Source organism: Dunckerocampus dactyliophorus, chromosome 14, assembly GCF_027744805.1.
Source record: "Dunckerocampus dactyliophorus isolate RoL2022-P2 chromosome 14, RoL_Ddac_1.1, whole genome shotgun sequence".
In the NCBI taxonomy this organism is placed as follows: Eukaryota; Metazoa; Chordata; class Actinopteri; order Syngnathiformes; family Syngnathidae; genus Dunckerocampus; species Dunckerocampus dactyliophorus.
In genome coordinates this window covers 17,771,409-17,799,395 of record NC_072832.1, presented here as the reverse complement: position 1 = coordinate 17,799,395, position 27,987 = coordinate 17,771,409, and the positions used below count along the sequence as shown (strand labels likewise).

At 38.5% G+C, this 27,987-nt stretch overlaps 1 protein-coding gene across 1 annotated transcript in view; it reads left to right on the top strand.

Annotated features, from left to right (window-relative positions):
• The first annotated feature begins 14,490 nt into the window (after positions 1–14,490).
• LOC129194203 (adhesion G protein-coupled receptor A1) overlaps positions 14,491–27,987 on the top strand; it is a 224,516-nt gene continuing 211,019 nt past the window's right edge. The window contains exon 1 of the mRNA XM_054799239.1: positions 14,491–15,157. Within this exon, the coding sequence (XP_054655214.1) occupies positions 14,940–15,157 (218 nt within the window). The 5' untranslated portion in view covers positions 14,491–14,939. The remainder of the gene's footprint in view (positions 15,158–27,987) is intronic.

Genomic DNA, 27,987 nt, shown 5'->3' with positions numbered 1-27,987 from the left:
ATGTTGTATTGTATGTACACAGTGGTTCAGGTCTCTTCTTCTTTGTATTTTGTGAACATCAACTGCTTGTACTTTTTCTTAAAATCGCTCAATTGTTGCGCATTGTTTGAGTTCCTTACTCAATCCATTCCACAACTTGATTCCACATACAGAAATGCTGAAAGTTTTCAGTGTTGTCCGTGCATATAGGTGTTTTAGGTAAAATTTTCCTCTCAGATCATAGCAAGCTGCTAATGATGACGTTTTGTGATAAAAATACATTAAGAACACAGTTGGACTCATGCAATGCATTAATAACATGACAACACGACAACTGGAAAATGTACACAAACTGAGGCAAGATTTTGGCGTAAATTTTTCATGTTAATCGTAAAACGTGCTAACCGGAGCGTACTCTAATCGAGGTACCACAGTGCGTCCACTGTGTCCACATGTCGTCACCGGTGCCATGATGATACAAAGTTTCAGTCCGCATCCCTAATCACTCGCATGGCATTTTGGCTTAGTATTTACACGGATGACCTTCCTTGCATATAAGATCAGTGGGTGTAATGTCCAAAAAATAATCATCCACAATCAGAAGCTGTAATGTCAAACCGTGTTTCATGGGGCATTGATCTATATTACACCCTCGGTTGCAACACGCGTCTGATGGAAAATCCCAATTACCATGTTCAGACGCATATACTGTACCTCTGTCAGACATAATCACATCTTATGCAGGATCCTATTATACCTGTGGATCCAGATGGCTCTACTGCCAGCTGCAGAATTAGGTCTGAGTAACTTGTTTACTGTGACTGATCACTTCAGTTGTCACATTGAGGTCTTTATCTTAAAAGAGTAAGACCCAAACGGTATTAGAGGAATACTCAGCGTTTGACCTTCAGTTTGTTTTTCTTTTCGGATGCCCAACTTTTTTACCCTTGTGCCCACAGCCTGCTGCAAGGTTCCAGTCTTTGCTGCGGCAGAACTTTATGTGCTGAGGCTGAACCGCGCCCGTGGGTTTGAGCAATTAAAGAGTGATCTCAATTCCCTTTTGGTGGCAGTTTAAGGGGTGAATGCATCTGATTGAACGGCGGAGTCAGATAAAGACAGGTCGAAAGATCACCACCACATTTGTGACCATGAAATGGTAGAGGACATGTTTTAATCTGAAACACCTTGCCAAGCTGTGCTGGAAAGGGGGGCTGGTTGAATGTGAGGTTTCTGTGGCGAACGACATGTGCTTTCCTTATTTCCACCAAGCCTCCGTCTTTGATGCGGGGAACAGAGAAGAGACATTTCTCCAAGAAGGCAATGATGAGAATAAGTGGCTATGAAATAAGGATGGTTTAAAAAAAAGAAACTACTTCATTGGACTCTTTGGGAGAAGACTTGCATCGAAATGCACTACCAAGCTTCTTACAGAAACAGAAAAAAAGTTGCAGTATCAACCAAAGCGTGTCTTTTTAATAGAGAACGATATGGCGAGAGATGCACTGACAGGCGTGAAATATCTGTCGTGGGAGGGAGAGCATCAGTTCTGTCTCTGAAATGACCTCCACTGAGAACAAATAGCAATTATTCTACAGAAATGGGCATAATAGACGAGGCGGAGGGAGTCTTTTCTATTGTAAATTTGCAGCCATGGGGGTCAGAGTTCGCATGCAATCCATCTCCCAGCGCTGTTTTTTGATTCATCTATTCTAACAATGTATCTATGTTTAAAATCAATCCAAAATACAAACCTGCAATACAGTAGATTCTCACTTTAAACAAAACGTTGCTTTTCTTTTTTCTGCTTTTCTCTGTGTAGAAATGTAGAAATGCAGCCAGTCAATATTGCATTGACTTTTCAAAAGTAGAGCATACAGTAGACTCTCCCCTCTCCTCGATAGAGCTTGGTGCTGTCACTTAATTGCCGTATCTATGATTGAATCTCACTGTTGAGACTTTGTTGTGCATGCTTCCTCTAGCAACAGTGTGCGTTGATGCATATACCCATGCTGCCCTTTCCCAGCTCTGTGGAATAGACAGAATTGTAAACAAACATAGACTATCTCAACTGCCAAACCCAGTAAAGGGCAGCAGGAACAATAATGTATAGAGTATGCAAACACCAACTATAAATAGTTTATATTGCAAAAAAGGGAATGTAATAAATGTTAGTTTCATTGCATTGGATTAAGTTTAAAAAAATATATATATATCACAACAGTAACCCTATGTGCTTCAAATTTCGTGGCTATCACGGATTTTGAAAAATATTTCATAAATCATACTGTTTCTTGATTGAATATGGCCTATTATTAGTCTAAAACATCCATATTTTAGCCAATAATACATATTTTACCTAAATTAAGCATTTAAGCATATAAATGGCTAAATGAAGTAAAATACAAATATAAGTAAGGCATTCAGAAGACACATTCAAAGGGGTTGTGGGTATATGTAGTACTCAACACTGGTCACTAGGTGTCACCAATGTTCCTGTAATGTTCAATAAGACGCACAACATCAGGCTTGATTGCCAGAACAACAGGTTCTTATTGCAGGTTTGAATTATCTCAGTCACAATAATCCCTAACACGGGCTACTGTTGCGACCGTAACCCACACTAAGCTAAAACTCAACTCTGAACCACCACTGTCACTTCCTGTCCTCCCCCCACTCAGCACTGCAACACATTTACGGCAACACATACAAGCACGAGTCTTATTTATGTCTTCAATGGCTTATTTTCTTTTGTTATGTCTACTATATTGGCTGATATTAGTGTAAAGGTGACTATTGGGGTTTTAGTTCATGTTTAGAGGGGTCTAACAATGTTAAAAAGCTTATTTAGAAGGTTGTAAACAGCTTTTCTATGCTTTTACTGAGAACATATTCCATTTATAAATAAGGAATTTGACTTGATTTATGACGGCCGGGTCCGGAACCAAATTAACCGCAATAAATGAGTTAGTACTGTATATTTAAAACATGTTAGAACATTTTACTTCCCTCTTACACACTGGTTGATCACAACTTAATGACTACCTGCAAAATTTAATATGATTTTCAAAAATCTGCCCATACAAAGACAATTAAACATGTCTATTCTGGTTGTAACTTGCAGTGGTGTACAGTGGAACTGCATTACACCGACAACTGTTGTTTGTCCACTCATAGGACTAAATGAATTAAAAGTGTAGATCAAAACTGAACTATCAATTTAAAGCGAGAATTTCTGACAAACATCTAATAGTGGTGATATGATAATAGTGTTTGCAGACAGGAAAGTTACAAATTCAGTGGAGGGTTGATTATAAATATTATAAATAGCTTTCAAAAGTGCCTAATACAGTATTATAGTCTTCTGACAGAAGGAATAATGATGATCATACTGGGATTCAAAAACAAGAGAGAGGATTTTTAAGACTTCAGAGGAAACAGTGAATATATACTCTATGCTTAACTCATTTTAGAAGGACAATTGCAGAGATAACAAATCAGCCTCTTATTTAAAAATAAATAATTCAGCAGTCTCCCTTCATCTCATCATCTCATATTACAAACTTAATTGACGATCCAAATCCTATTGGTAGTGTTAGTTATTAATATTCTAATTTTCGGTGCAGTCTAATGCAGTGTATTTCAGTCTCATAGCTTCCCATAGGAATGCTTTCATGACGCTCCCCTCACATAGCACAAACGGAGCTGCACAACACTCACAGATAACCCATGGAAAGGTACTGAGAGGAGAAGATAGTAAACAGAGACGTTATCGGCATACTTAGAACCAGTTTGAGCCGGTCTCTCACACATAAGTTTAACTTTCACTTTCCAGACACACAAGCATAACTTTCACTTGGTAGAGGAGCGAGGCAACTGCTATACAGACACTGTGTACCTTCATTCTGGGCAATTTGTCAATATTCCTCATTGATGCTAACCAAAAATATTGCTGTTGTTTTTTTTTTAATACAATATGTAAACCTTTTCAATTGTGTGATCATTGACTACTTCTCCAGAACCAGGAAGAAAAGCTTAATAATTGAAATGGCTTTCAATATTTATTTCATTCAAAATGAATCACAATGGATGTCACAGGTCATAGTATCTTGAACTCTGGCTTGTCATGAGATGGTGCTCTTAAAGGTAATGCGTTTGTACATGACACTTGACTTTTACAGTAGGGGAACGTATCATGGAAAAGGTTAAAATAAATACCTCAGAATCAGCCTATACATTACAGTACATTAGTTTTGATCATTGCTGTACATTGTTACAAGATAAAAATTTGAATATATTGATTTAGTTTAAACTACAATATTTTGTTGGTATAGATTTTTTTATTAGTCATACTGACATAATTACGTTGATATTTACATTAAAATACATTTTCTGCATTCATCAGTTAACAAATTTGAAGTCTTTATGAAACTGTGAACTGTGTAATCTAAACGAATATACGGAAACTAATTTTATTTGGAAGAGTGTTACATTTGGCCCATATTTCAAACAGAATAGATTGGGGTTTGCTAAAACATTAGGCTATGCCATGGTCATGGTCAGGACTACAGATGGAAATTATCTGAATGCTAAATTTCATGCAGAATTGATTCTGTATACAGTTGTCCCTCGCAATGTTGTGTTTTTAAAAAAAAAATAATTAAAAAATGATTGCTGTTTTGTGGTAGACTATGGTCTATTATTAGTCAAAACATATTGAAATACGAGGTACGACTGGTACGACTGTAAATTATGTAAGGTGCATATTAATCCATAAACAACCAAAAAAGGTGCATATTAATCCATAAACAACCAAAAAAAAATCAAAATGTCGGTCTTACTCACAGTACAACAAAATTAGAGCGCAACACATCCACTGCAAGGTAACACACAACATAAATGAACTACTACTACTACTAAGTGGGTAATAAACAACAACTATGCATTAACAACAAACACACAAACTTGAACTGTTATTTGCAAGTGCCCGCAAGGCATGCTTGGTAGTTAAGCAGCAAATTTTTTAATTCGATTTGGAACTTGTTATAAAAACACAAAAGGCTTGTTGTGTCAACTTGTGTCTTTTTGATATTGGATACTGTTTAGTTAAATAAGCAACTGTTTAAAAAAGGATGTCTGCCTCGAAGTCAGGAGATCAAAGGTTAGATGTCCTTTGGAACATTTCTGCGTGGGGTTTGCATGTCCTGCCCGTGTGCTGGTGGGTTTCCCCTCGGTATTCCAGTTTCCTCCCAAATTCCAAAATCATGCATGTTAGGCTAGTTGGAGAATCTAAATTGTCCATAGGTGGTGAATGTGATTGTGAATTGTTGTCATTAGGTGCCCTGTGAATGACTGCTGACAAGTCCAAGGTGTCTTGCCCAAAGTCAGTTAGGATAAGTTCCAGCTCACCTTAACCGTAACCTTAATGAGCACAAGCAGCAATGGCCAAAAAAAAGGAATGTCACTCCTTCCACTATCTGCTCAATGAGAATGATCTTGTAGCCTTTGACTGACCACAAAAGTATGTGTTGTGGGTGGACCACCTATAGAAACTGAAGCTTCCCAGGGGATGGCAGCTTGCAGCAAGCGGTATTTTGCTGTTGTCCTGATTTTCCTGCTCTTGGACGACCTAAGTCGAGGTGGGCAAACTTTTTGACGGGGGGAGTTTCGGCTCTATATCTTTACATGTCTACTATAAATCAGCGCTGGACTCGTATTATCAATGAGGGAAGAGCCCAAATGAAGGTACACAGAGTATGTACATCATTTGCCGCACAACTCGAGAAAGTAAAACTTAAACTATACACCATTATAGTCTTCTGACAGAAGGAATAATGATGATCATACTGGTATTCAAAAACAAGTGAGAGGATTTTTAAGGCTTCAGAGGAAACAGTGAATATATACTCTATGCTTAACTCATTTTAGAAGGACAATTGCAGAGATAACAAATCAGCCTCTTATTTAAAAATAAATAATTCAGCAGTCTCTCTTCATCTCATCATGTATACTGTATTACAAACTTAACTGACGATCCAAATCCTATTGATAGTGTCAGATATTAATATTATAATTTTTGGTGCAGTCAAATAGTTTCCCATATAAATGCTTTCATGACGCTCCCCTCACATAGCACAACTGGAGCTGCACAACACTCACAGATAACCCATGGAAAGGTACTGAGAGGAGAAGATAGTAAACAGAGACGTTATCGGCATACTTAGAACCAGTTTGAGCCGGTCTCTCACACATAAGTTTAACTTTCACTTTCCAGACACACAAGCATAACTTTCACTTGGTAGAGGGGCGAGGCAACTGCCATACAGACACTATGTACCTTCATTCTGGGCAATTTGTCAATATTCCTCATTGATGCTAACCAAAAATATTGCTGTTGTTTTTTTAATACATTATGTAAACCTTTTCAATTGTGTGATCATTGACTACTTCTCCAGAACCAGGAAGAAAAGCTTAATAATTGAATGGCTTTCAATATTTATTTAATTCTAAATGAATCACAATGGATGTCACAGGTCATAGTATCTTGAACTCTGACTTGTCATGAGATGGTGCTCTTAAAGGTAATGCGTTTGTACATGACGCTTGACTTTTACAGTAGGGGAACGTATCATGAAAAAGGTTAAAATAAATACCTCAGAATCAGCCTATACATTACAGTACATTAGTTTTGATTTTATGTATGGTACACTCTAAAAACTAAGGCAGACTGTCTATTAACACCACTTACTTTAATACATTACAAGATAAAAATTTGAATATATTGATTTAGTTTAAATTATTTTGTTGGTATAGATTTTTTTATTAGTCATACCGACATAATAACATTGGTATTCACATTAAAATACATCTTATGCATTCATCAGTTAACAAATTTTAAGTCTTTTCCCTTTATGAAACTGTGAACCGTGTAACCTAAACGAATACACGAAAACTCATTTAACTTTGAAGAGTGTTACATTTGGTCCATATTGAACAGGTGTTCCAGACATGTGGAACTCAGAGGAGGAGGCTTCGGAGCAAACCAGTGTCTCATATTTGGTGTAAATGACTAACACAGTGGTTTGGGCTTCCCTGCTTTGGCTGCTTCCCCTACAACCTGGATGAGCAGTGGGCAATGGATGATTGAGTGGATAGTAGCTCCTGCTTATTGTAGTTTTTGGACAAAATCCATTGGATTTCTAAATAACCAAAGAAAGTGGAAAGAGGTAACTTCATGACAAGAGACAGTTACACATTGAAAAGACCTGAATGTGACATGTTTACACTGTTTTTTTTGTCTTTTCCTTTGGTAATCTGGTGTTCTTCCTGAGAGAGCATTGTGATATCGTTTTATAGTTTCAGATAACACCATTGTTAATGTTTGCTGAAACCACCTGTCAGATTTGCTGGGAGCTAAATCTCTCACCCTCTGTGGCACATTCTCAACAACACAATTCACAAACACATAGCAGAATAAGTTAAAATGCCAGGAGCTTTTCCTCCCTTAGGGCTTAGAGTAATAAAGGGAATCTGTCATTCTGCTGTACTGTGGCCTCGTCAAATGGAGCAGGTAAATATTTAGTGAGGATTGTGATCGCTGCCGGCCACATTCTATTCATCCCTGTCAGCGTGCAATAATGAAGAGACGTGAACATTAGTGAGTGTGAGGGAAAACATGCAAACATGCTCTGCAGACAAATAGCCTGTTTGTGTCCCTGCAGTAGCAGTGACTCAATTCCACCTCTGTGCCCAGATGAGCCTTTATTGACTGGCTGAATGGGGCAAAAGCGCAGCAAACACAGAAATGACCCACAACCAAAAACACCATAAAAGAGATGCAGCAGGAAAATGCTGCAATCACATCAATACTGTAAGATCAAAAATAACTGCAAAACTTCACGGACCAAAATGAATGTTAGCAGAACTAACAGAAAGTTAGTCAGGCTACCAGGGGCGTTAGACCTGAGCGATATCTTTCTTTAAAGACTTAAGATGTAATAAAGCAGAGATCCGCTTTTTGAGGGAATTTTCTTCCACGCCTACCAGCGAATGGTGAAAACCACAAGTAGTTGAGACGCCCATAAAATGTCTAATTTTAACACATGGCTCCCTCCTGCCCTTACATCCCTCCTGCTATGCTTGAAGTTGACGTTTTTCTCTGATTTCACTTCAACATTTGCAATGAAAGTTGTCATTATTAGATTAGATTCAGCTCCAAATCAGCAGCTGAACGGAGTTTCTTCCGTAGGGTGCCAGATGAGGTGGCTTGGGCAGGACGCCTCCGGGATGCCTTCCTGGGAAGGTGTTCAGGGCATGTCTGACTGGTAGGACACCTCAGGGAAGACCCAGGAAACGTTGGAGAGACTATGTCTCTCCACTGTCCTGGGAACGCCTCAGGATCCGCCAGGAGGCGCTGGATAAGTTCACGTAGAAGGAAGTCTGCGCTTCTCGTCTCGCCCCCGCGACCCGACCTCGGACAAGCGGATTAATATGTTATTACCAATTTAAAGTGAATTCTGTGGAAAAAAAAGTCCCATTTTCTGAAGAAAAGAAATAATATATACTAAATAATAAAAATTAAGGAATATAAAATATAATAATAATAATAATAACATAGGTGTAATATATATAGGGTGAATGAGATGTGTTTTTGAAAAAACAGGCCTATTTTCGGGGGCGGAACATCTTTGACAAAAAATCCACAATTTTGCAAATAAATGTGCTTGGATCAACTGTATTTTACAGTACTACAGAACAACTGATTTGCACAAGTGTTTTGCTCATGTCTTTAAGGACAAAAGTCCCTCTGGTCTTACATGTGTTTTGTGGTGTTTATGTGTTTTTGGTTGTGGATTATTTCCGCACTTTCGCCTCTTTTGGTCCCAGAACTTGCACTAACACTGCACATGAAGATTATGCCTTTAAACTAATCCTCACATTCAAATATATCCTTGTTAAAATCATCTCGAATATCATTATTCACCACCAACAGAGTGTGAAGCTTAGCACCCTTGCCAAAACCTCAACAGAAGATTGCCATGTGCTGGGCCTCTCTTCTCCAATAAGAATATGCAAGTAACTGAGTGAACAGCCATGGCTCACAGCCAAGGAAATGTTTCTGCAGGCTCCATTTAAGATGAATCACCGCAAATTATGATGTCAGCCACATCAGGTGACTTTCCTATTGCTCCCCAAGGGGTCTTACTCGGCGGGAAGATCCTCATTCACACTTATAGCCACGCGGTAACTTTACATCTGTGAAAACATGCGTGAGTGGCAGTCCTGGGAAGCTTCAGGCCAGCACAATGGGGAGGGAAGCAGGCCTCCATATGTGTATAAACACACAGGGCAGGATGTGTTCAACCCAGTGTAGCCTGCTCATGTCAGGAGAATGGCGTGAGTGTTTGCCGGGCAGAGGGAGGAATAGAGAACACAAGCTACTTTTGCCAGGTCAGTAGGAGTGGCCTCACGTCTTCTTTTGTGCTGCTATGTAGATAATGAGGGAGGAATTTGCACACATTGAAGCACATCAGTGAACACAAGCAGCCTGTCAATAAAGGAAAGACATATACGTACTCAAGATCACCTTTCAAGTGGGATTGATGGACATGCTGCCTTTAAACTTTCAACTTATCTTAAAGGAAAACATTGTTTGATGCACAAATGAAATCAGGGCACACTGGTTTCTGTTATTAGAGGAAACAGGTGGGATTTTCTGCAAAAATGAAGAAAGGGTTTTTGATACCGATATGTGTAACATCACATATCTCCTGGAATTAACACATATCTGTTGTGAAGCTAATGGATACAGCATCAGCAATTAGCTTCTCAACGTGGCTGTAAGCATTGTAAAACATCTGAGACGTACTTGCAATTAGGCTTAGTCTGTGACATTTGTCAGCAGAGTAGCCAATTACATTTTGTTTTGACCATCAAAAAGTCCAGGGAAGAAAATCAAGTGTCATAATTTTCATGTCGGCCTAGCACTCTTAGTGAAGCAGCAGTGGCGGAGCCCGAAAGTTTTCATTGGGGTGGCCAAGGTGAGACCATTACTCACAAAGGGGTGGCAATAAGTTGATACCCGAAATGTCTAGAATGGCCAGTGGCGTGGTCAGAGAATGGCCAGCGATGTCCGTGGCCACATATTTCCGCCACTGTGCAGGAGTACGCTGTATTCGTTTCCACGCCACACTACAAATTGCATGTACACAGTAATTCCTGGCTAGAATTAACATAGTTCACATCAGATTTGAATGAAATTTCATCTGCAGATAGATATTAATGTTCATTTATATCCTACATACCTTTTATCTTGTCCTGGAGCTCTGATCCATGAGTTTGAAAGGCTTAAAGTTGGACTTAACATTTGAAGTCGCCGTATGACTCAAGGTGGACCAACACTCAGTATAAATCTGATGTGAAATTGAAGAGGAAAAGTAATCTACCTAACAAAAATGTATACGAATGGAAATACACCCGATATCATATGAAAAAGCAGCATTTTCACGGACGTCCCCACGGACGCTCCTTATCGAGCCCGCAATCACAGTGTCAGATTTAAAGGTCGCTTACTTACTACCAGTGAGGATCGGCGGCATATGTACAAAATGGATGGATGGAAGGAGCAAGCTAGTTTGCTATAAGCTAACCACGTTGATTTACACGTTTGAGAGGCTTTTTGATGATGTCATCTTTTGCGCACCGGCAATTACGGGAGCCCATAGGCCTTTATACAGCATTATGATTATTATCGGCTTTCATTATAGGGAAAAATCCCATACCGATATTACATTTTTATGTCAATATTGGGCCAATATGCCAATATCGATAATATTGGTAGGCTGATATTATCAGATATCTCTAGTATTTATATTTGTTATAGACTATTTAAGTGAAAATCCAATATATCTAATCCAATATGATCATGGATATGGATGTAATTCAATGGTACTTACATATATTAAATTAGGCGCTAAAAACTACTATGCGCAGTATAGCACAGTTACATAAATAAGTGAGAGTATGAGAGTTTCGAGCACTGGTCTCCAAACTTATTTCTTCTGAGAGCTACTTTTGCAATATGAAAATGTCGGAGAGCTACTTACTTTTGTAACATTTATTCATAGCTTTTTCAACCCAAAATGAATAAGATCGTTTTGCAAGAACATTAACAAAATGTTCGTATCCACAACTCACATTTGTATGAAGACAACAACAAAATGTGTGTTCATCTGCATTTTGTATTTTAGTATGCATTACTTTCTAGTGCAGGGTTTTTCCAACTTGTATCCCTGTTTGAGGTACTTTGATAAAAAGGAGAGGTGAGATATTTGTGTTTTATTTATACGACTCGCAATATTTAAATGGTACTTTATTTAAAAAGCATCTTCACTCAAGCAGTGGTCTTTGTGCTGTTTTGTAGTAATTTGTCATTAAATACAGACATAATGTATTAGCTGAACAGTTATAATTATAAAAATACTAAGAGTTGAAGCAAGTATTCTTTGACCCTTTGGTAAGCTACTCCAAGTCTAAGCTAATGGTTAGAGGCCCCTGGCTTAAAGCATGATGCAATGCAGTTGTACGCCACTGCAAGTGAATATACTAATAAACATACTGTTAGAGTAATACCTCTCTGCCAGCATCAACAAAACTCAATAATTGTACCATTGAGAAGCACAGAAGCAGAGCTCTTGCTTTTTACAAATATAGCTCATAAGAGTTGAATTTAAGAGCTGATATCTAGCAACTTCCATGGTTTTCTTGATCATAACCAAAATCACTTAAGTTCTTACATGAATAGCTATAGCATTGTACTGCCAAAAAATGTAACTCTTATGAGCTATTTTTGTTGTCATTGTTATATTTGTCCAAACAAAGGCACCTTTAGTTGTATCAGGCATTAAAATGAACAAGAAACTGAAGAAACAAGGGTGGTCTAATAACTTTTTCCGTGACTGTGTGGACAATTGAGAGTCTCCGTGCGGCCCCGGATAGACGTGTTAGAAGTCTTATTTTCATCGGCTATTTTCAATACAGTCGTGTCTCGCTATATCGCGGTTCGAATATTGTTCCCTCACGATATCGCAGTTTTTCAAGAAATAATTAAAAAGTGATTTCTGTTTTGCGGTTGACTATGACCCCATTATTAGTAAAAAAAAAAATACGGCATATACCGTTATTTGCATGAATCTGTTTAAAGATAAGCTACAAACTGAGTGATGGCGTGGTGGCAAGTCACTATAATGCACGTAGAATGAGCAGAACAATAAGTAAGTGAAAAATGAGGACCTCTCAACATGATTTATATGAGGCTACCAACATATCACCAAGGTAATTTGCATATTTTTAAAAATATTTATTCAATATTTTTCAAGATTTAACATATATATTTAGATATAAGATTTACGGAATATTTAGCATTTATATATGAGATTTATAATGTATTTATAATTAAAATTTATTTTTTAACATTTATATTTTTTATTTAACATTTATATTTAAATGTAATATTTATATTTAACATTTGAATTAGGATGTATCATTTAGATTTAGATTTACCATTTAATTTCTTCCTCAAATGTGAAGAAAATGAGTTAAATGTGAGAAAAACAAAATTTTTCTTGCACCAAATAGACTTAATCAATTAAACAATTATTTAAAAAGCATTTCTCATTTATCAAGACATGTTATCTGGCTCACTCTCTTTCGTTTTTCTGCCTTTCCTCTCCTAAGTCTTCAGGATATCTTCTTTTTATTTAAAAAAAAAAAATAACATGAGTTCATTAGGTAGGACTGGCTCTATGTTCTGAGGCTGTGTTCATGAAAAAGATGCTTGCAAATATATCCATCAGTGTATTTAGTACAAATGAAATGTCTTATGCAACATCTATTCTATTCTTGGTGGCTGGCTTGTTTGCGCTAGTCAGCATTCTCCATATGGAAGTACGGTGGCTGACAGGGACAAACACGCATCACCGCTCAAACAGCAAGTGAGTAGCTTCTCATTTGTTAAGCAACTAGGCCTTTCACGATAACAAATTGTGCTGGACGATGCTTGTCCTACAAATTATTGTCGATATTCAATATTATTGGCAACATTTTTTGAGACCTGTTTTTCATTAATGATATGGCATAATAATGCAAGTACATCATATCAAAAACAATAAACTTTAATTTGTCAAGAGTATTTAACATTGTAATTGGAATATCAAGAGCATTTAAATAAAATTGCAGATGCAATTGTAATAGCTATGTTAATGTAAGCTATTTTTATGACACTCTTATTTTATTACCACGAATAGAAAAGATGTGCCGATCGATCGGAGCAGTTGGAAGTTGAGTGGTAGGCAAACAGGAAGTGACGTCTGGGGTTCAGAATTGACTTTTAGCTTTGCTTGGGTTATGGCCGCAACGATAGCCAGTGTTCGAGATTGTGTCTGTCGTAGGGAGAATTCAAACGTGCAGTAAAAGCCTTTTGCTCCGGCGATCGAGTCTAGTACTTGTATGTCTCACAAAAGATTACAGTAACATTACTGACACCTAGTGGCCAGTGTAGAATATCACATTCCATCACATTTTTGAATGCGTCTTCTGAATGCCTTATATTTGTATTTTAATTCATTCAGCCATTTTTATGCTTGAAAATGCTTAATTCAGGTACAAAATGTGAACAAATATGCTTAAATATGCATATAGCTTCTGACTAATAATAGGCTGTTATTAAACCACAAAACAGCTTGATTTATTAATTAATACATTTTAAAACCGGTGATAGTGTGACGCCGCAAAATTTGAAGCATAGTGGCCAGGGATCTGACGGTCAGTGGTAATTGTTGTATTTTGGCTTTTCAGTGACATGTTACTATGGAAACCCGTTTCCAATGAAAGAAAAAAAAAACAATGATAAATCATAATTACACGAAAAAAGTCCGAATTATGAGTTAAAAAGTAAAAATGACCAGATATTATGAGATAGGAAAGTCATAATTGAGATAAAAAGTCATAATTATGAGATACAAACTTTGCACGTGCCACGTGAGGAAGGCTCCACTGAGGAAAGCAGCACATATGGTTGTGTCTCATAATTTAGACTTTTTATCTCATAATTCTGACTTTATTATCTCATAGTTATGACTTTTTACCTCAAAATTATGACTTTAATATCTCATAATTCTGACTTTATTATCTCATAGTTCTGACTTTTTACCTCAAAATTGTGACTTTAATATCTCATAATTCTGACTTTTTATCTCATAATTTCGACTTTTTATCTCTTAATTCTGACTTTCTTATCTCATAATTTCGACCTTTTTATCTCGGAATTTCGACTTTTTATCTCATAATTACGGGATAATTATACCTTTGGGATTTTTTTTTTCTTTCATTCAGTGGCGTAAACGTAGGTTACACATGAGGTGACACATGCATTTCAGTTATTATGCGATACTGGTGGCAAGTGACATATCTGTCATGTGATCTCTCTATTTGGGCTTGTTAACATGAAAAGTTCAGCTGGAAGCCGGCAGGCTGGCTGGGAGGGACTTTGTGGACACAGGCGGCAACAAGTCCAAGTTTATCAAGTCCAAGAAAGCGGCGTGTAGCAGCTCCAAGCAAACTTTTTTTTATCTATATATTTATATTTCAGGATGCTGTTTCACTTCAAGCAGTGACTGTGACAATGACGCGCGCCAAAGTCGATCTGTGGGAAGTTTCTATTACGCATGGCGCAGCACAGGATGCCTTGAAGACTTTGTGTGAAACTTTGTGTCACGTCGCTGCTTCTCTGCTTCAAAACCGGTAGAGTCAGTAATTTGCTGCTTTTGGACAAGACGGAGCGAAATCTGGACCGCGGCTCCACAGGCTGGACTTGAAACCGAGCCCATGTGAAATGGTCCCGACCTGGAACACATGCTGGGAGGACATCACTTGACAGATGAGCGTGAGAACAATCACAGTCCAGCATGAGGAGTCTGGTTATACTGTGCGCCATGGTCGGGCTGTGGGGGTCCTGCGTGGCCAACAGAAACTGTCCAGACCTGATTGTGGACAGCTGTCACTGTTCGGCCGAGAGGTCCAAAGAACTGAGCAGGCAGCACGTCCGAGTCAAAGTTGTTTGTGATGATGTGGACCTGTTGGAGACACTGCATCCAAGCTTCCTACCTAACAGAACCGTCTCCTTGTAAGTAGCTACTATGCAACATATTAATTTATGCATTTTTCTTTGGACATTACAGTGTAAGTGCATTAATAAAATCAAGTAATATTTAAGCTTGCAGTAATGCGGGGGCCTGGAACTTTAAGCAACCTTGCAGGCATAAACTAGAACTTAATAAATCTATTGCACAACTTTGGTAGCTTTCATCAATACCTCTGTGGAAGGAAAATGTTGGAGGGTAATTTACTTGGGAATACTGACTGATAATCAACTCCAATAAAATAGAAGCATTAAAGTTGAGCCCCATCTTTAATGCACTCATCATCAATTGTATTAAAGAAAATATAACCAAACAAATACAACACAGCAAATAGCCAAAACAATAAAAGTGAAAGTGTTTTTATGTTTTATGAACAATTAGGTGAAGACGTTGCTATATTTGTACCTCCCACACACTCTCTTTATCAACGACGTATGCACAGAAACAAGACAAGCATTTCCTCTTTTATTGAAGTTTGTACCTTTTCCAGGGCAAAGAAAGTACAGTTATGTTCCCTAGCAGTAAAAGTCAAGCATCAAGGCTAGGTTTGGGTATCATTTACATATTACAGGTGCCAAATAAGTTTCTTCTGATACTTAAATGGTGCCCGAAAAAGGAAAATATGCAAATTTTGGCCAAAAACAATGCCTTTTTATTTTTACAGGATTTTGTGACATGCAAGTTGAACAGAATAGTAATTTAAATGCTTGAATAATATAAATAAACTGAAAAGTAAGTAATACATTCACCTTCACCAATATGAAATAAAATTCACAACAAATTGTCATAAATATCACAACTGCAATATAGAGCACAGGAAATGCGTAAAAAAAAACAAACAAGATTTTACAGTACTTAAATAGGTACCTTTTGCTGTTTAAGACGATCTATTCCACACCGTTTGATCAGAAATTGATATTTGATGCACAATTTTGGCGATGGTAGACTACCATTTCAACGGTATATGCTCGTAATAATTGAGTAAAATTAACTTAGTGGAACGACATGCTCGTGTTGTAATGTTGAGATTAAAAATTCCGTTGTTTGTGAATGCGCCTCGCTGTGAGTGTGATTGGTGGATAATGAGGAAGTGATCTCTTGCTGGCGTGGCGAGCGTTTGAGCATCCCTGTACACCGGGAGTGGGCAAACTTTTTGACTCGCGGGCCGCATTGAGCTAACAAAATTGGCCAGCGGGCCAGAGTATATATTTATTATTATATATTATATATGACTTATTATTGATATTTTTGTAGTTAGAGCGTAGAAAACCTGTTTATGACCTTCTCAATATGGTTGTTAATATTATTAGAGCCCTCGAGACATGAAGTAACATCGCATAGTTACCTTTACACTTGTATTACTTAATATAGTAGACACAATAACACAAAATAAGCCATGTAAGAAATATTAAGTGCTTGTGTGTTGCTGAAAACGTGTTCCGGTGCTAGGGGAGAGGAGTGGGGGTGGACAGAAAGTGACATCGGGGGTTCATAGTTGAGTTTTAACTTTGCGTGGGTTACAACCACAAACGTAGGCTGTGTTAGGAATGATTGTGCCTGTTGTGAGATCATTCAAACCAGCAATGAAAGAATGTTGTTCAGGCGTCTGGTGTCTGGTGCTTGTGTGTCTCACCATTACTGACACCTAGTGACCTGTGTAGAGTATGACATCATCCCAGCGTCTTTGAATGCGCCTTCTGAATGCCTTATATTTTTGTATTGTAGTTCATTGTGCCATTTCTATGCTGAGAATGCTTACTTAATTAATAAATACATAAATTTGCTTAAATATGCATATTTGTTGACTAACAATAGGTCGTATTCAACCCACGAAGCTGTATGATTTATTCATTATTATATTTTTGAAAACACGTGACAGAGTGAATCAGGGAAATTCTTAGCACAAAGTGGCGAGGGATTACAGTACCAACAAACCATTGCATCCCCTGGAGATTAATTTATACATTATAATTAAAGGCATTAAAAAAAAAACCCGAATCACTCTGCTTTTGCAGTGTTTGCATCTTCTTTCGTATGTCTTTGGTTACATTTCCAAAATAAATGCATAAATCATAGTGATGATTTCCATTTTATGTTAGAATTTCTTAATGCAGCCGACCATGAAATCAGCACAACAAAATGACAGACGCCCGCAAAACAGCAACCTCCTGTGGTCTCAAGCAGTCGCCTTTGACTAAAATATTCATCCCCTCGCCCCGCTCTATTATCTGCATCATACTGAAAGTTATTCAAATGTGGATGTTGCACTTTGATTGCGACTTTGAGAAGTCTCCCTTAATATTCTTGTATGCTCTCCTGTTGATGAAATAGCACTTCATACACTTGGGGGGGTTGATAACGCGCTGCATGTCTCTGCAGGTGCGCTGACTGACTGCTCCACTAATAGACTTATTTCTTCCAGACTTGAGAGCGCGAAAGAAAATATTACATGTAAAGGCAACTGACAAATTACAGCCAGGCACTCTTCTGAACTGCAAGCTGACTTGATTAGTGGTAGCACTTTGCTTACTGTCATTTATTTGGTTTGGAGTCTCATGCAGGCTTTTGCTCCTCTAAGTGGAGAATGGTTAACGGCTGCGTTCTGTGTTCAGCATTTGTCAAAGTGGTGCTTTTTACATCTCAGAGGTTAATAAGGAGTTTTTATTTTCAAAACAATAAAGCAAAATAAAACTGGATTAAAATGGGGTTAAAGAGAATAGGAAGTAGCTTGAAGCATTTCTGACATGTTGTGTATATATTGATCAGTTTCAATGGAGGAATATGGTGATTAGTAGGCCATTCCTCATTCAGTTTTATTCCTTGGTGAGCTGCTGTGGCTGGCCAGGAAGCAGTTTTCCTGCGCTAGGAAATGTGACCTTTGTCAGGCTGAAGTGGCCTCCCCTCTCGTTCTTTTGTTGAGATGTGCTGTGCAAATAAACATATATATCGAGGGAAGTGTGCACATACCAATGTAGGCAGCCCAACAAATCTTGCAAATGTCTCCCCACACGTTCTCATCGTTGTCTCCCAGATCTTCTAACCTACATGGACAACAAATTCCTTGTCAAGCCATTTCGTCTGCGACCCTTCAAACACGAACATTCGAGCCACAAGTAACGATTATTTTCTTAGTTGATTTATCTGAAGCTTGTTGTTTCAATTAGTGATGGAAAACTCGCCTCCTTTTACTGACTCGAGTTTTTGTAAGTCACTCACTAAGGTGAATCGAGCAAAAAAAAAACGTAAATAAATGGAATATTTTTATAGTTAGAGAATACAAAACCTATTTATGACTTTCTAAATACGTTTTTTAACATTATTAGAGACCTCTAGACATGAAATAACACCACTATGGTCACCTTTACACTCCTATTATTCATTGTTTACATCACATTGCAACTCTTAAGCTGCACGGACTCGAGACGGCCGCTGGCTAGCAAACTAACAAACTAGAGAGCTAACGAATTCATTTCTTCTAAACTCAAGAAGCCAAAAACATACCACTTCCACACGTAATGGGGGAGAACTTTTTTTTCACTCTATCATATTGGACATGCCATGGCTGACTTCATGCACTGCTAAAGGTAATGTAATGTAAGGCAATGCCTCCATATTTTTTGTCATTACTGCCGCTTAGTGACCAGAATACTACGTATCATTTGTATTTCAATATATTTGACTAATATATTGAACTATAGTCTACCACGAAACAGCGATCATTGATTAATTCATTCCTGAAAAATTGCAATATAGCGAGGCAGCAATAGTCAAATTGCGATATTACGAGGGACGACTGTATTATACTGGAGCATTATGCCACAAAGTCAACAAATTCTGTTCATAAAATGATGTTATAATGGCCAAATATAATCAAAAGTACTTTGGTCGTTGTAGCGATTGAACCGTTGATAAAGTTGTCTTTCTCTCTGCCTGTCAGCACCTTGTGCACGGCAAACCTGCAATAAAACCCTGTTGTTACGAACATGACAGTATCATTACCGACACGTAGTGACCAGTGTAGAATACTACATATCATCACAATGTGTTTGAATTTGAATGCCTTACATTTGTATATTAGTTCATTTAGCCATTTGTATGCTTGAAAATGCTTAATTTAGGCAAAACATATAATCAAATTTGCTTAAATATACATATGTTCGGACAAATAATAGGCCGTAAAATTCAAAGCACGAAATGGCGAGGGATCACTGTATATAACGTGTTCTTTACTTCGAGAGTAAACATAACAGCAACACGATATTGTGTAACATGCTGACAGCTGGCAAATGAATTAAGGGTATCATTCCAGTTCCGGTTTACGATGATGTGCTTTTGTCCTGACAGTTTGAAAAATCAGGTTACCTTATTAAGGTACGGAACAAAAATATCAAGAACAGCCTTTAGTACGATGCTGCCTTCTTGAAGCAGAATAGCATGGAGAAACACCTCCACCTGTTTTTTTCTTTTCCCATGGCGAGACGGAGAACTGTCTCACAGCTCCATCAGTGCTCGTGTTAATTGGAGCTGACACCCTTCTTGTGCATCTAACAGGAGGTCAACACACCGCTTGTCCACAGGAAGAAGAACGACAGGCTGTGCAAGAGACGAGCAGATAGAGTGAAGATGGAAGGGTGGACGTGGAGATGCAGACACAATGTCATTAGAGAAATAAAGCACGCATCTAATAGAATGCTGGGAGACTGGGGACAGAAATTGTGCAGAAAGATGTTACCTGATAGCTAAGCCTGAGGCCCATGTAAGATGGTGTGGCTGCTGCAAATGGTTTGTTTGCTTCTCAGGTGCAGCTCATTGTATCACAGCCTCTGAGGCCCTTTCATGATGGGAACTGTTGGCAAAAAGACGCTCACTGAGAGAAAGTCAGTTTTTGTGTTGTTGTTGTTGTGTTTTGTTCTGACTGTGAGTATAGATCAGTGCATGCCTCTTTTTTGGGTACTATCCAGTTACCGTACCTACACCTCAGTTTGTGATTATGGATTATATATCATTTTATGAATGAAATTGGGTTGCCTTGTGTTGGAAGACACATTTTGCTTGAAGTTAGCTACGATATTTTCTAGCTTACTGCGAGGCTGAACCGGGATAAGCTGTATAGAAAGTTGATGGATATAGGGATGCGTTGCAAGTTTGTATTTCAAAACTAATTTTATCATGGTAAATAAAAATAGGTCATCAGTCCTAAACTGAAGTCAAAATATCACCATTTTAAAAACTTTACAAATCATACAAGCCAGTGTTTCTCATACAGTAAGTCATTTTTTTCCTTTTTTTTCCCCCGATTTGTTCGCCCTTGTTCACAAACACATTATAATGGGACTGTCTGCGTTGTCATTCCAACTTCATCCAGTAGATGGCATCCTAACTCTGCTTCTTAACACACCTCGTAGGCACGTACCACAGCTAACTTGGTCGTTCATTCTAATGCATCTGTTCATCAATATATCCAGATATTAGATATACAATGACATGTACATCATCTCCCGTTCGTGTTGTAAGGTGCCTAAGCAACATTTAAACATTATTAGCTGTCATTCAAGTGTAAACATATTGTGGGTGTTACCGTCCGGCTGTCAGGAGGCCGGACCACCAGCCTGCAATCCCACTTCTGACACCAATGTGGTGATCTTGAAATTTGCATTTGAAATACACTTCCCGCTGAGGTCTCATCAGTTCTCGTGTGACATGCTGCCAAGACGTCATGCATGAGAACAGTTTGAGCTCTACTGAATTGTACAACTTTAGGGGCACTCAACTTCAGATGTTCCACTGCAGCTCACTGCTCTTAGTGCCAACTGGAGCAACTTTCCCACCAAGTTGCAAAGCTCCAACCATTAGACAGCCCACAGAGGCGCTGACCCACTCACCCTGTGAGCCGCAACCATGTGGATTAAGGCAGACTTGCACACCAAGCAAAGTACACAAACAAATAGATAAACACAAGCGCAAGACAAGGATAAGGAAAGAAGCTTACAAATGTCTCACACTGTCTCTCGTGCAAGTTTGTCCTTGTGCAACCTGCACTATCAAGCAAGGTAAATAAAAGCTAAAGAGACAACATCAGGAGCCAACTCTTTTTGGACACATTCACCATGTCAGTTAACAAGGGAATAGTCCTTTAAAATTGTATTGTATGTATTTAACTTGGTGACACTATTCTACTGTTTAGTATCCAACTACAGGATATTTCTTTATGTCTGTGCATGTGGAGAAGGCTTAACAAAAGGCTTTAGAAACATGACTAATTGTCCGGTGGCAACAGGTGTGGCTCGTCAATCCGCCAGGAGGAACAGGAAGATAGAAAAGGAACGTTATCAGTACGCTAAAGGAAACTATATATGTAGCGTTACCGTCAATCTAGTGGTCAAATAGGTTTTGTGGCTCCGAGTGGAAAATGGCTCCCTAGACGAACCTAGTCTATATGAACCAAACACAAACAGTTAGTGGTTTGGTCCGCAACGTATCAGGAGAGGCAAAACTGTGGATCATTTGTTCCTAAAGATGTGTTCTTGTGCCTTCATTGATATTATTTTTGTAAAGATTTAATTTATTTTTTTGTTGAAGTGGTATTGTTTAAAAATACATGAATTTGCTGAATATGATTTTCATTGATAACTTTATTGATAAGTACCTTTATTTGTATTCACTAAAGTGCACCCTTGCCACATCCATTATTACGGCTATGTTGACATTAAGGCTCAGCGCTCGATGTGGCATCTACATATATGGTTTTGACAACCGCACTTCCTGTTTCCAGACCTACTTTGGAGTACTTTTGTTATAAATGGCTGCTAAGTTACACGTTTAGGGCTCACATAGTTGTGGATTATTCAGCATTATTCGCTGGTAGTGTCTTGTCTGTTGTTATTTACCTATTACATTGCTGTGTGATCTATTTTTTTAGCTCTTTCTTTAAAGACACCGTGAGTAAGAATGGTATGTGGAATGGTGTTACTCTGCTTCTTTAAATATAGAGTTACCTTATTCTCACAAGCTTGTGAGCAGCACAGTATTAACTACATGATGCAGCAATTTTGCGATGTTGGCTATATGGCTTTCAGTATAGAGAAAAAAACGATACTGGTGTTTGCCGATATCACAGTTTTATGTCAATAACGGGCCGATAATTATCGGCATTATTGGACAACCCGAGAATAAAGTCGTAATATAACGGAAAGAACATTTACAAAGATTATTTAAGAAGAAAGTTGAAATATTTGGAAAATTAAAAAAAATGCAAAAATGGGAAGAAAAGAAGCAAAGACGACATTCATACTATTAGTACACTTTTTGATCCATATAAAAAAACAAAGCTGAGATGCAGTTTTTTCTTGAACTATATATAACCTATCAGCATATCTACATGTGGTGGCTTACAAAATATCAAAGTGACCATTGAATCCTTTCATTTTTCAATATGTGGCCTTGGATGGAAAAAGTTTGGACACCCCTGGTCTAGGGCCTAAACGATTACTCGATTAAGTAAAACAACAATCTTCAAAGTAACAGACGAAGACAATAATTGTTAGGTGCAGCACTATTTTACTCCTCCACTTAATATATATAGTATAGTATAATTGTATTCACTACTTGTGCATTCATAAGAATTATTTTTTTTCATAATTTGCTGTTTGAATTTTGACTTCATTCACTACACTGGGACAGCCTGGCTCATTGTAGCTGATGCACTGCTTTTTTCTGTGAAAGTGAAAGTGATTTTCTTCTGGATTTGCGTATCTTCTTTGACGGAACCACACTAAGCTCTTCTAAAGCCTGCTTCAGTACTGTTTGAGAGGGAGAAGAAATCTTTTGATCCAAATCTTCGGGTTTAGCATTAAGTCATCTGCTGTGTGGGTCCTCGTCGTCATAGGGGTTGTTGTAAGAAAGGGAACCCAGGACCGGGCTGTAACTTGTGCCAAAGCACTATAAGAACATTATGCCTGGGCCGGAGGGACTGGAAGGAAGTAAAAACCTGCAGCTATTAAATATTTTGCTGCCACATTGTAAGTGGACTCTTTGGAATATGGTCTGTATCATAATCAAATCAGTTAAATACGTTTACAACTGGGGGATTTTTTTTGAAGCCTCAACTAATTTTCCTCAAATGTCTTTCTGGATGGTTATTGATTTCTACAAAGATTCTTTTGTTATGATGTGGGGCACTTCCCTTTTTGGTAAGGTGCTGTTTGTGCCCTTCAGAGTAGTTTAACATGAATATTTCATTGACATGCACACAAAGCCTGTGTCTGTGTTCTCTTATCCATTACATCTCAAGCAAACCCTGGGACTGTGCCCAAGACCAACACTTTGGTTCATATAATTCAATTGTTTGACGTAACGTGCTCAATGTGAGGGATGCGGTGTCTGGTTTATCCTCACGCATTCAGAATCTTAACCAAAAGCTCGAGTATGAATCATCTAAATCCCACAAGATGATTCCTAGTACTGCCAGTATGTTTCTACAATGCCTACAACTACGAATACTGGGAGAAAGAAAACAAGTTGGATGTGATTTGTGATGACTTTGAAGCGTTTGTGGATGAAAAAACTAAGTCTATGTCCACACTGCCAGTTCCAACTGCGTTTTTTGTCACATCCGTCTTGTCCTCAGGTTGAGTCTGAACTGAAATCTAATTTTTGCAAGAACGATACTTAGCACAAAGTGCGATCAAAAGCAAATAGACCTCCAGTCTGGACACTCTCGTATTTCAAAGAAGATATCAGAGCAGGGCTTGTGCCACTTGCATAAGTTGATGTCAAAGTTGTTGCCATAGTAACCCAAGATCTATCATAATACCATTCTTCCAGCTATCCATTTTCTATACTACTTGTCCTCATTAGGGTGAGCTGGAACTTATTCCAGCTGATTTGGGGGAGTGGCAGGTACACCCTCAATTGGTTGCCAGTCAATCACGGTGCACATTTCGACAATTAGACACCTATGGACAGTTTACAGCCTCCAATTAGCCTGATTCTACATGGGAGGAAGCTGGATTTCCTGGAGAAAACATACGCACAGGGAGAACATAAAAATGTCACACAGAGAACCCAAGAGAGATTCGAACCCAGATCTTCAACCTGTGAACGACATGCTAACCACTAGACCAGGGGTCCATAGAGACATTTGGGTGTGTTTCCACCAAATTAAAACCCACTTGGAGCCACAAAACCCATTTGACCACAAAATCAAAGGTAATGCTACATATACAGTATAGTTTTGTTAAGCGTATTGTGCCGTTCCTTTTCTGTCTTCTTGGCGGATTGACGAGCCACACCCGTTGCCACTTGACAATTAGCCATGTTTCTTAAGCTTTTTCGTAAGCCTTTTTTTTTTTTTAACGATTTTGGATCAATATTCACAATAAAAATGTTGTAACACATCGATGAGTTCCACTTGAACTACCACTCTCCATGTCGCTTTAGTTGAACTTCAAAAGGCTCTTTACGGTGTCAGAAGAGACGCCGTAGTGACTACATAAACCAGAAGCATAACCCAGCTGGAGGTACAGCAGAAGGATAAAAGAACCACATGCAGACCTCGACACTAAACTATTGTTATGCTTCAATACCATTATTAGTATCCAAAATATTGGATAGAAAAGAAGCACATTGTTTACTGTGTCTACAGTCTTATTTTGCCTATGAATAAACAGTGACTATGTTCTCAAGTTTGTTCAAAGGTTATCTATCATTCTGGATGCTTAACCTCCAATTTGACCACATTTGACAATCGAGGAAAAGGCTTCTTGAGACGTCATCTGTACTTCTGTGAAGAAGGTGTCGGACGTTTCGCTCCTTATCCGAAGAGCTTCGTCAGCAAACTAATAAGTGCTGGTAGCCTAGGCCTTAAATACAGTAAGAGTGGGCGGAATTGGTGTGCCAACACCCTCCTTCTATTGGTTCCTTACACTAAGCCTGGGCGGAGTAGTGGAATAATCTTCTCCTGACATTAGCACCTCCGATAAAAGGGAAGTGTCGCTCCCTGAGTTGGGTATGAACGACTCTGATACTGGCTCGTTAGCATCTATTGTTCTGGCTCGGCCCTGGCTTCACCTCATTTGCAAGACTAAGAGCTGTGGGTTTCGGTCTCAGTAACCTGCTGAACACAGGGTCCAAATTAAACCTCAAACCAGTACAGGACAACTCCTGTACGACTGAGAGCCTACACAGACGCACATTTGAAAATGTTTTCCCATAAAATGGAAATAATTGAAACTATTGCAATCATGCCCCAGGTGGAGGTGTTTAACTATCTCATGATCTTGTTCACAAGTGAGAGAAGGCAAGAGCAGGATATGGACAGGCGAATCGGTGCAGAGTCTTCAGTAACGGACCGTCAAAGCTCCCGATTTACTGTTCAATCTCCGTTCCTACACTAACCGCTCGTCAGGAGTTTTGGGTAGTGATGAAAGAGAAAGATTGTGGATATAAGCAGTTGAAATTAGTTTCTTCTGTAGGGCGTGAGGGGCTTGGTCATCGGGATGGGTTCAGAGTAGAGCCGCTGCTCCCTCACATAGAGAAGGGCCAGTTGAGGTTAGTTTGGGTGCCTTCTGGACGCCTCCGTGGTGAGGTTTTCCAGGCATGCCCAGTCGGGAAGAGGCCCTCAGACACGCTGGAGGCATTATGTCTCACAGCTGATCTGGAAACACCTCAGTGTCCCCACGGTGTCGCTGGATTAGGTGTCTGGTGACCAGAAGATCTGGACTTCCCTTTTGACACCACTGCCCCCAGATAAGCGGAAGTCATTTACTTCCGCTTATCTGGGGGCCTTTATTAACTGTTTTGCTAGCATGTCCAGATGATCAAGTCCCATATATTGTAAGTGTAAAAAGAAGTTAACCACTGTAAAACATAAAAACAACAAAACTCATAACTTTAATGACTACACATATGATGTAATTGGGACAACAGTATTGAGACGTTGCTTAGTGCATTAATTGTGTTTCAGCTTACTTGACGTAATTTCCAGTATATATTCTTAATATTGTCTTCTTCTTGTGTTCTTCTTCTCTTAACACTTCTTTTGTTTTTGTTTTTGTTTTACAAAAAGTCCCAAAAGCCCCCCAAAAAAAGAAAAAACACACTTAGAGTTAATCGTTCGGTGCTCTGAGATATGGTCTTGGGATATTTGCTGACATCTCTCGTGACATCATGCAAGACCGTTTTATGGTTTATGCAACTTTTAAGGCATTTTTCCCAAAATGTTGTTGAAATTTGGAATTGTACGTCCTCAGGGGTATTCATCTACTAAGGCCTATCTGCATTTTTGGACTAGTTGTGTTGCGCACCGTGATCATGGAAGTATTTTAAGTACACTCCACGTGCACACGAGAGACCTCTCCATTAATAAGTTTTGCCGCTTGGTACTGTCCGATTCCAATCAAACACAATTCAGGTTATTATTATAGGTTCTAATGTCTAAAAAATCTGTTGTAATCTCCCAGAGGATTTTTAGGAAATGCGCTGTTAGCTTGACCTACTGACCCACCCGGTCAAGTAATGAATGGAATGAAGAACACTTGGGAGCAAAGCCAAGCTAATCAGATCATCACAACACGGATCCAACTGAGAAGCAGTGTTGCATCAAACAACCACACCTAGTAAATTTGCCACCACCAAATATCAGGTTTTTGCTGACTTTGTATTGCTATACGCCTCCTAGCAGAGTAATAAACACATACTGATGCAACCATCCAGAGAGATTTGTATTAAAAGTATATCTGGCACAGGATTTTGTCTCGAGATACACCTTCAACAGGCATACTTGGCTGAATACAGACAATAATTATGCTCTATGGAGTGCACTCTGTGCTCAATTGGTCTGAATTATTTACATCCAAGAGGCTCTGAAGCTTCTTCTCTTGTGTCCTTATTTTGGTGCATTGTGAAGATAAAAATGTACATTACCTTAGAACTGGCAATAAAGCAATTCAAATTTACTGATGACAGGGACATTGAGACACACATGCAGTTCCTTCTTTAATAATGCATTAACTACAGTTAATGTACTTTACCATAAGATGCAATACATTGGTAGCCATATAAACAAAAATCCAAGCAGGGTGCATTTATGGCTCATAAACAGCCAGTGCACTAGTGATGCTCACCAATAAGGAAACAGCAAGAGCAATAAAACCAAGAGAAAAACTAAGCAAGAAAAATCTCCAGAACAACCGACCCATAACACAATCCTACAGTGTGCAAAACGTTGCAGGGAAATTAATTAAACGACATCGATGACATCGTCATCTCATATGCATAATTGGCCATGTGCATGCCATTTTTTGGATGCTGTGGGAGGCAAAAAGTGAGCAAAAAAATTGAAAAGCCAAACAAATATGTTCAGAAATACAAAGGAAAGAAATACAAGTGAATGAGAAATGAAAAGAGAAGCAAATTTCACCTGTCAATTCTTTTTGTGCTTTTCATTCAAACTGAGCTCTCAATAATGGGATGGAGTAGCAGTGACGTGCGGTGAGGTTCATGGCTGGTGAGGCACTTCGGAGTGCTCCTTTGGAGGGTTTTTTTTCATGATAATACAGGTTGCTCATGAAAAGAATAAGAACAAGAAGAGAATAGTTTGATTAAAAATGTTTTCAAATTGTTTTCAAATAATTCTTAATCCAATTTATGAATTTTTTTTTTTACTAAGTAACATTTCTCTGTATTTCATTGTCTGATGAGCAGGAATATTATTGGCACACTTACATTACTTTAATGGCTGTAGAAAGTCACGGTGTATAATAAATGTTTCTGTAACTCTAACATGCTGACAAACACAACATGATCTAAGTCTGTG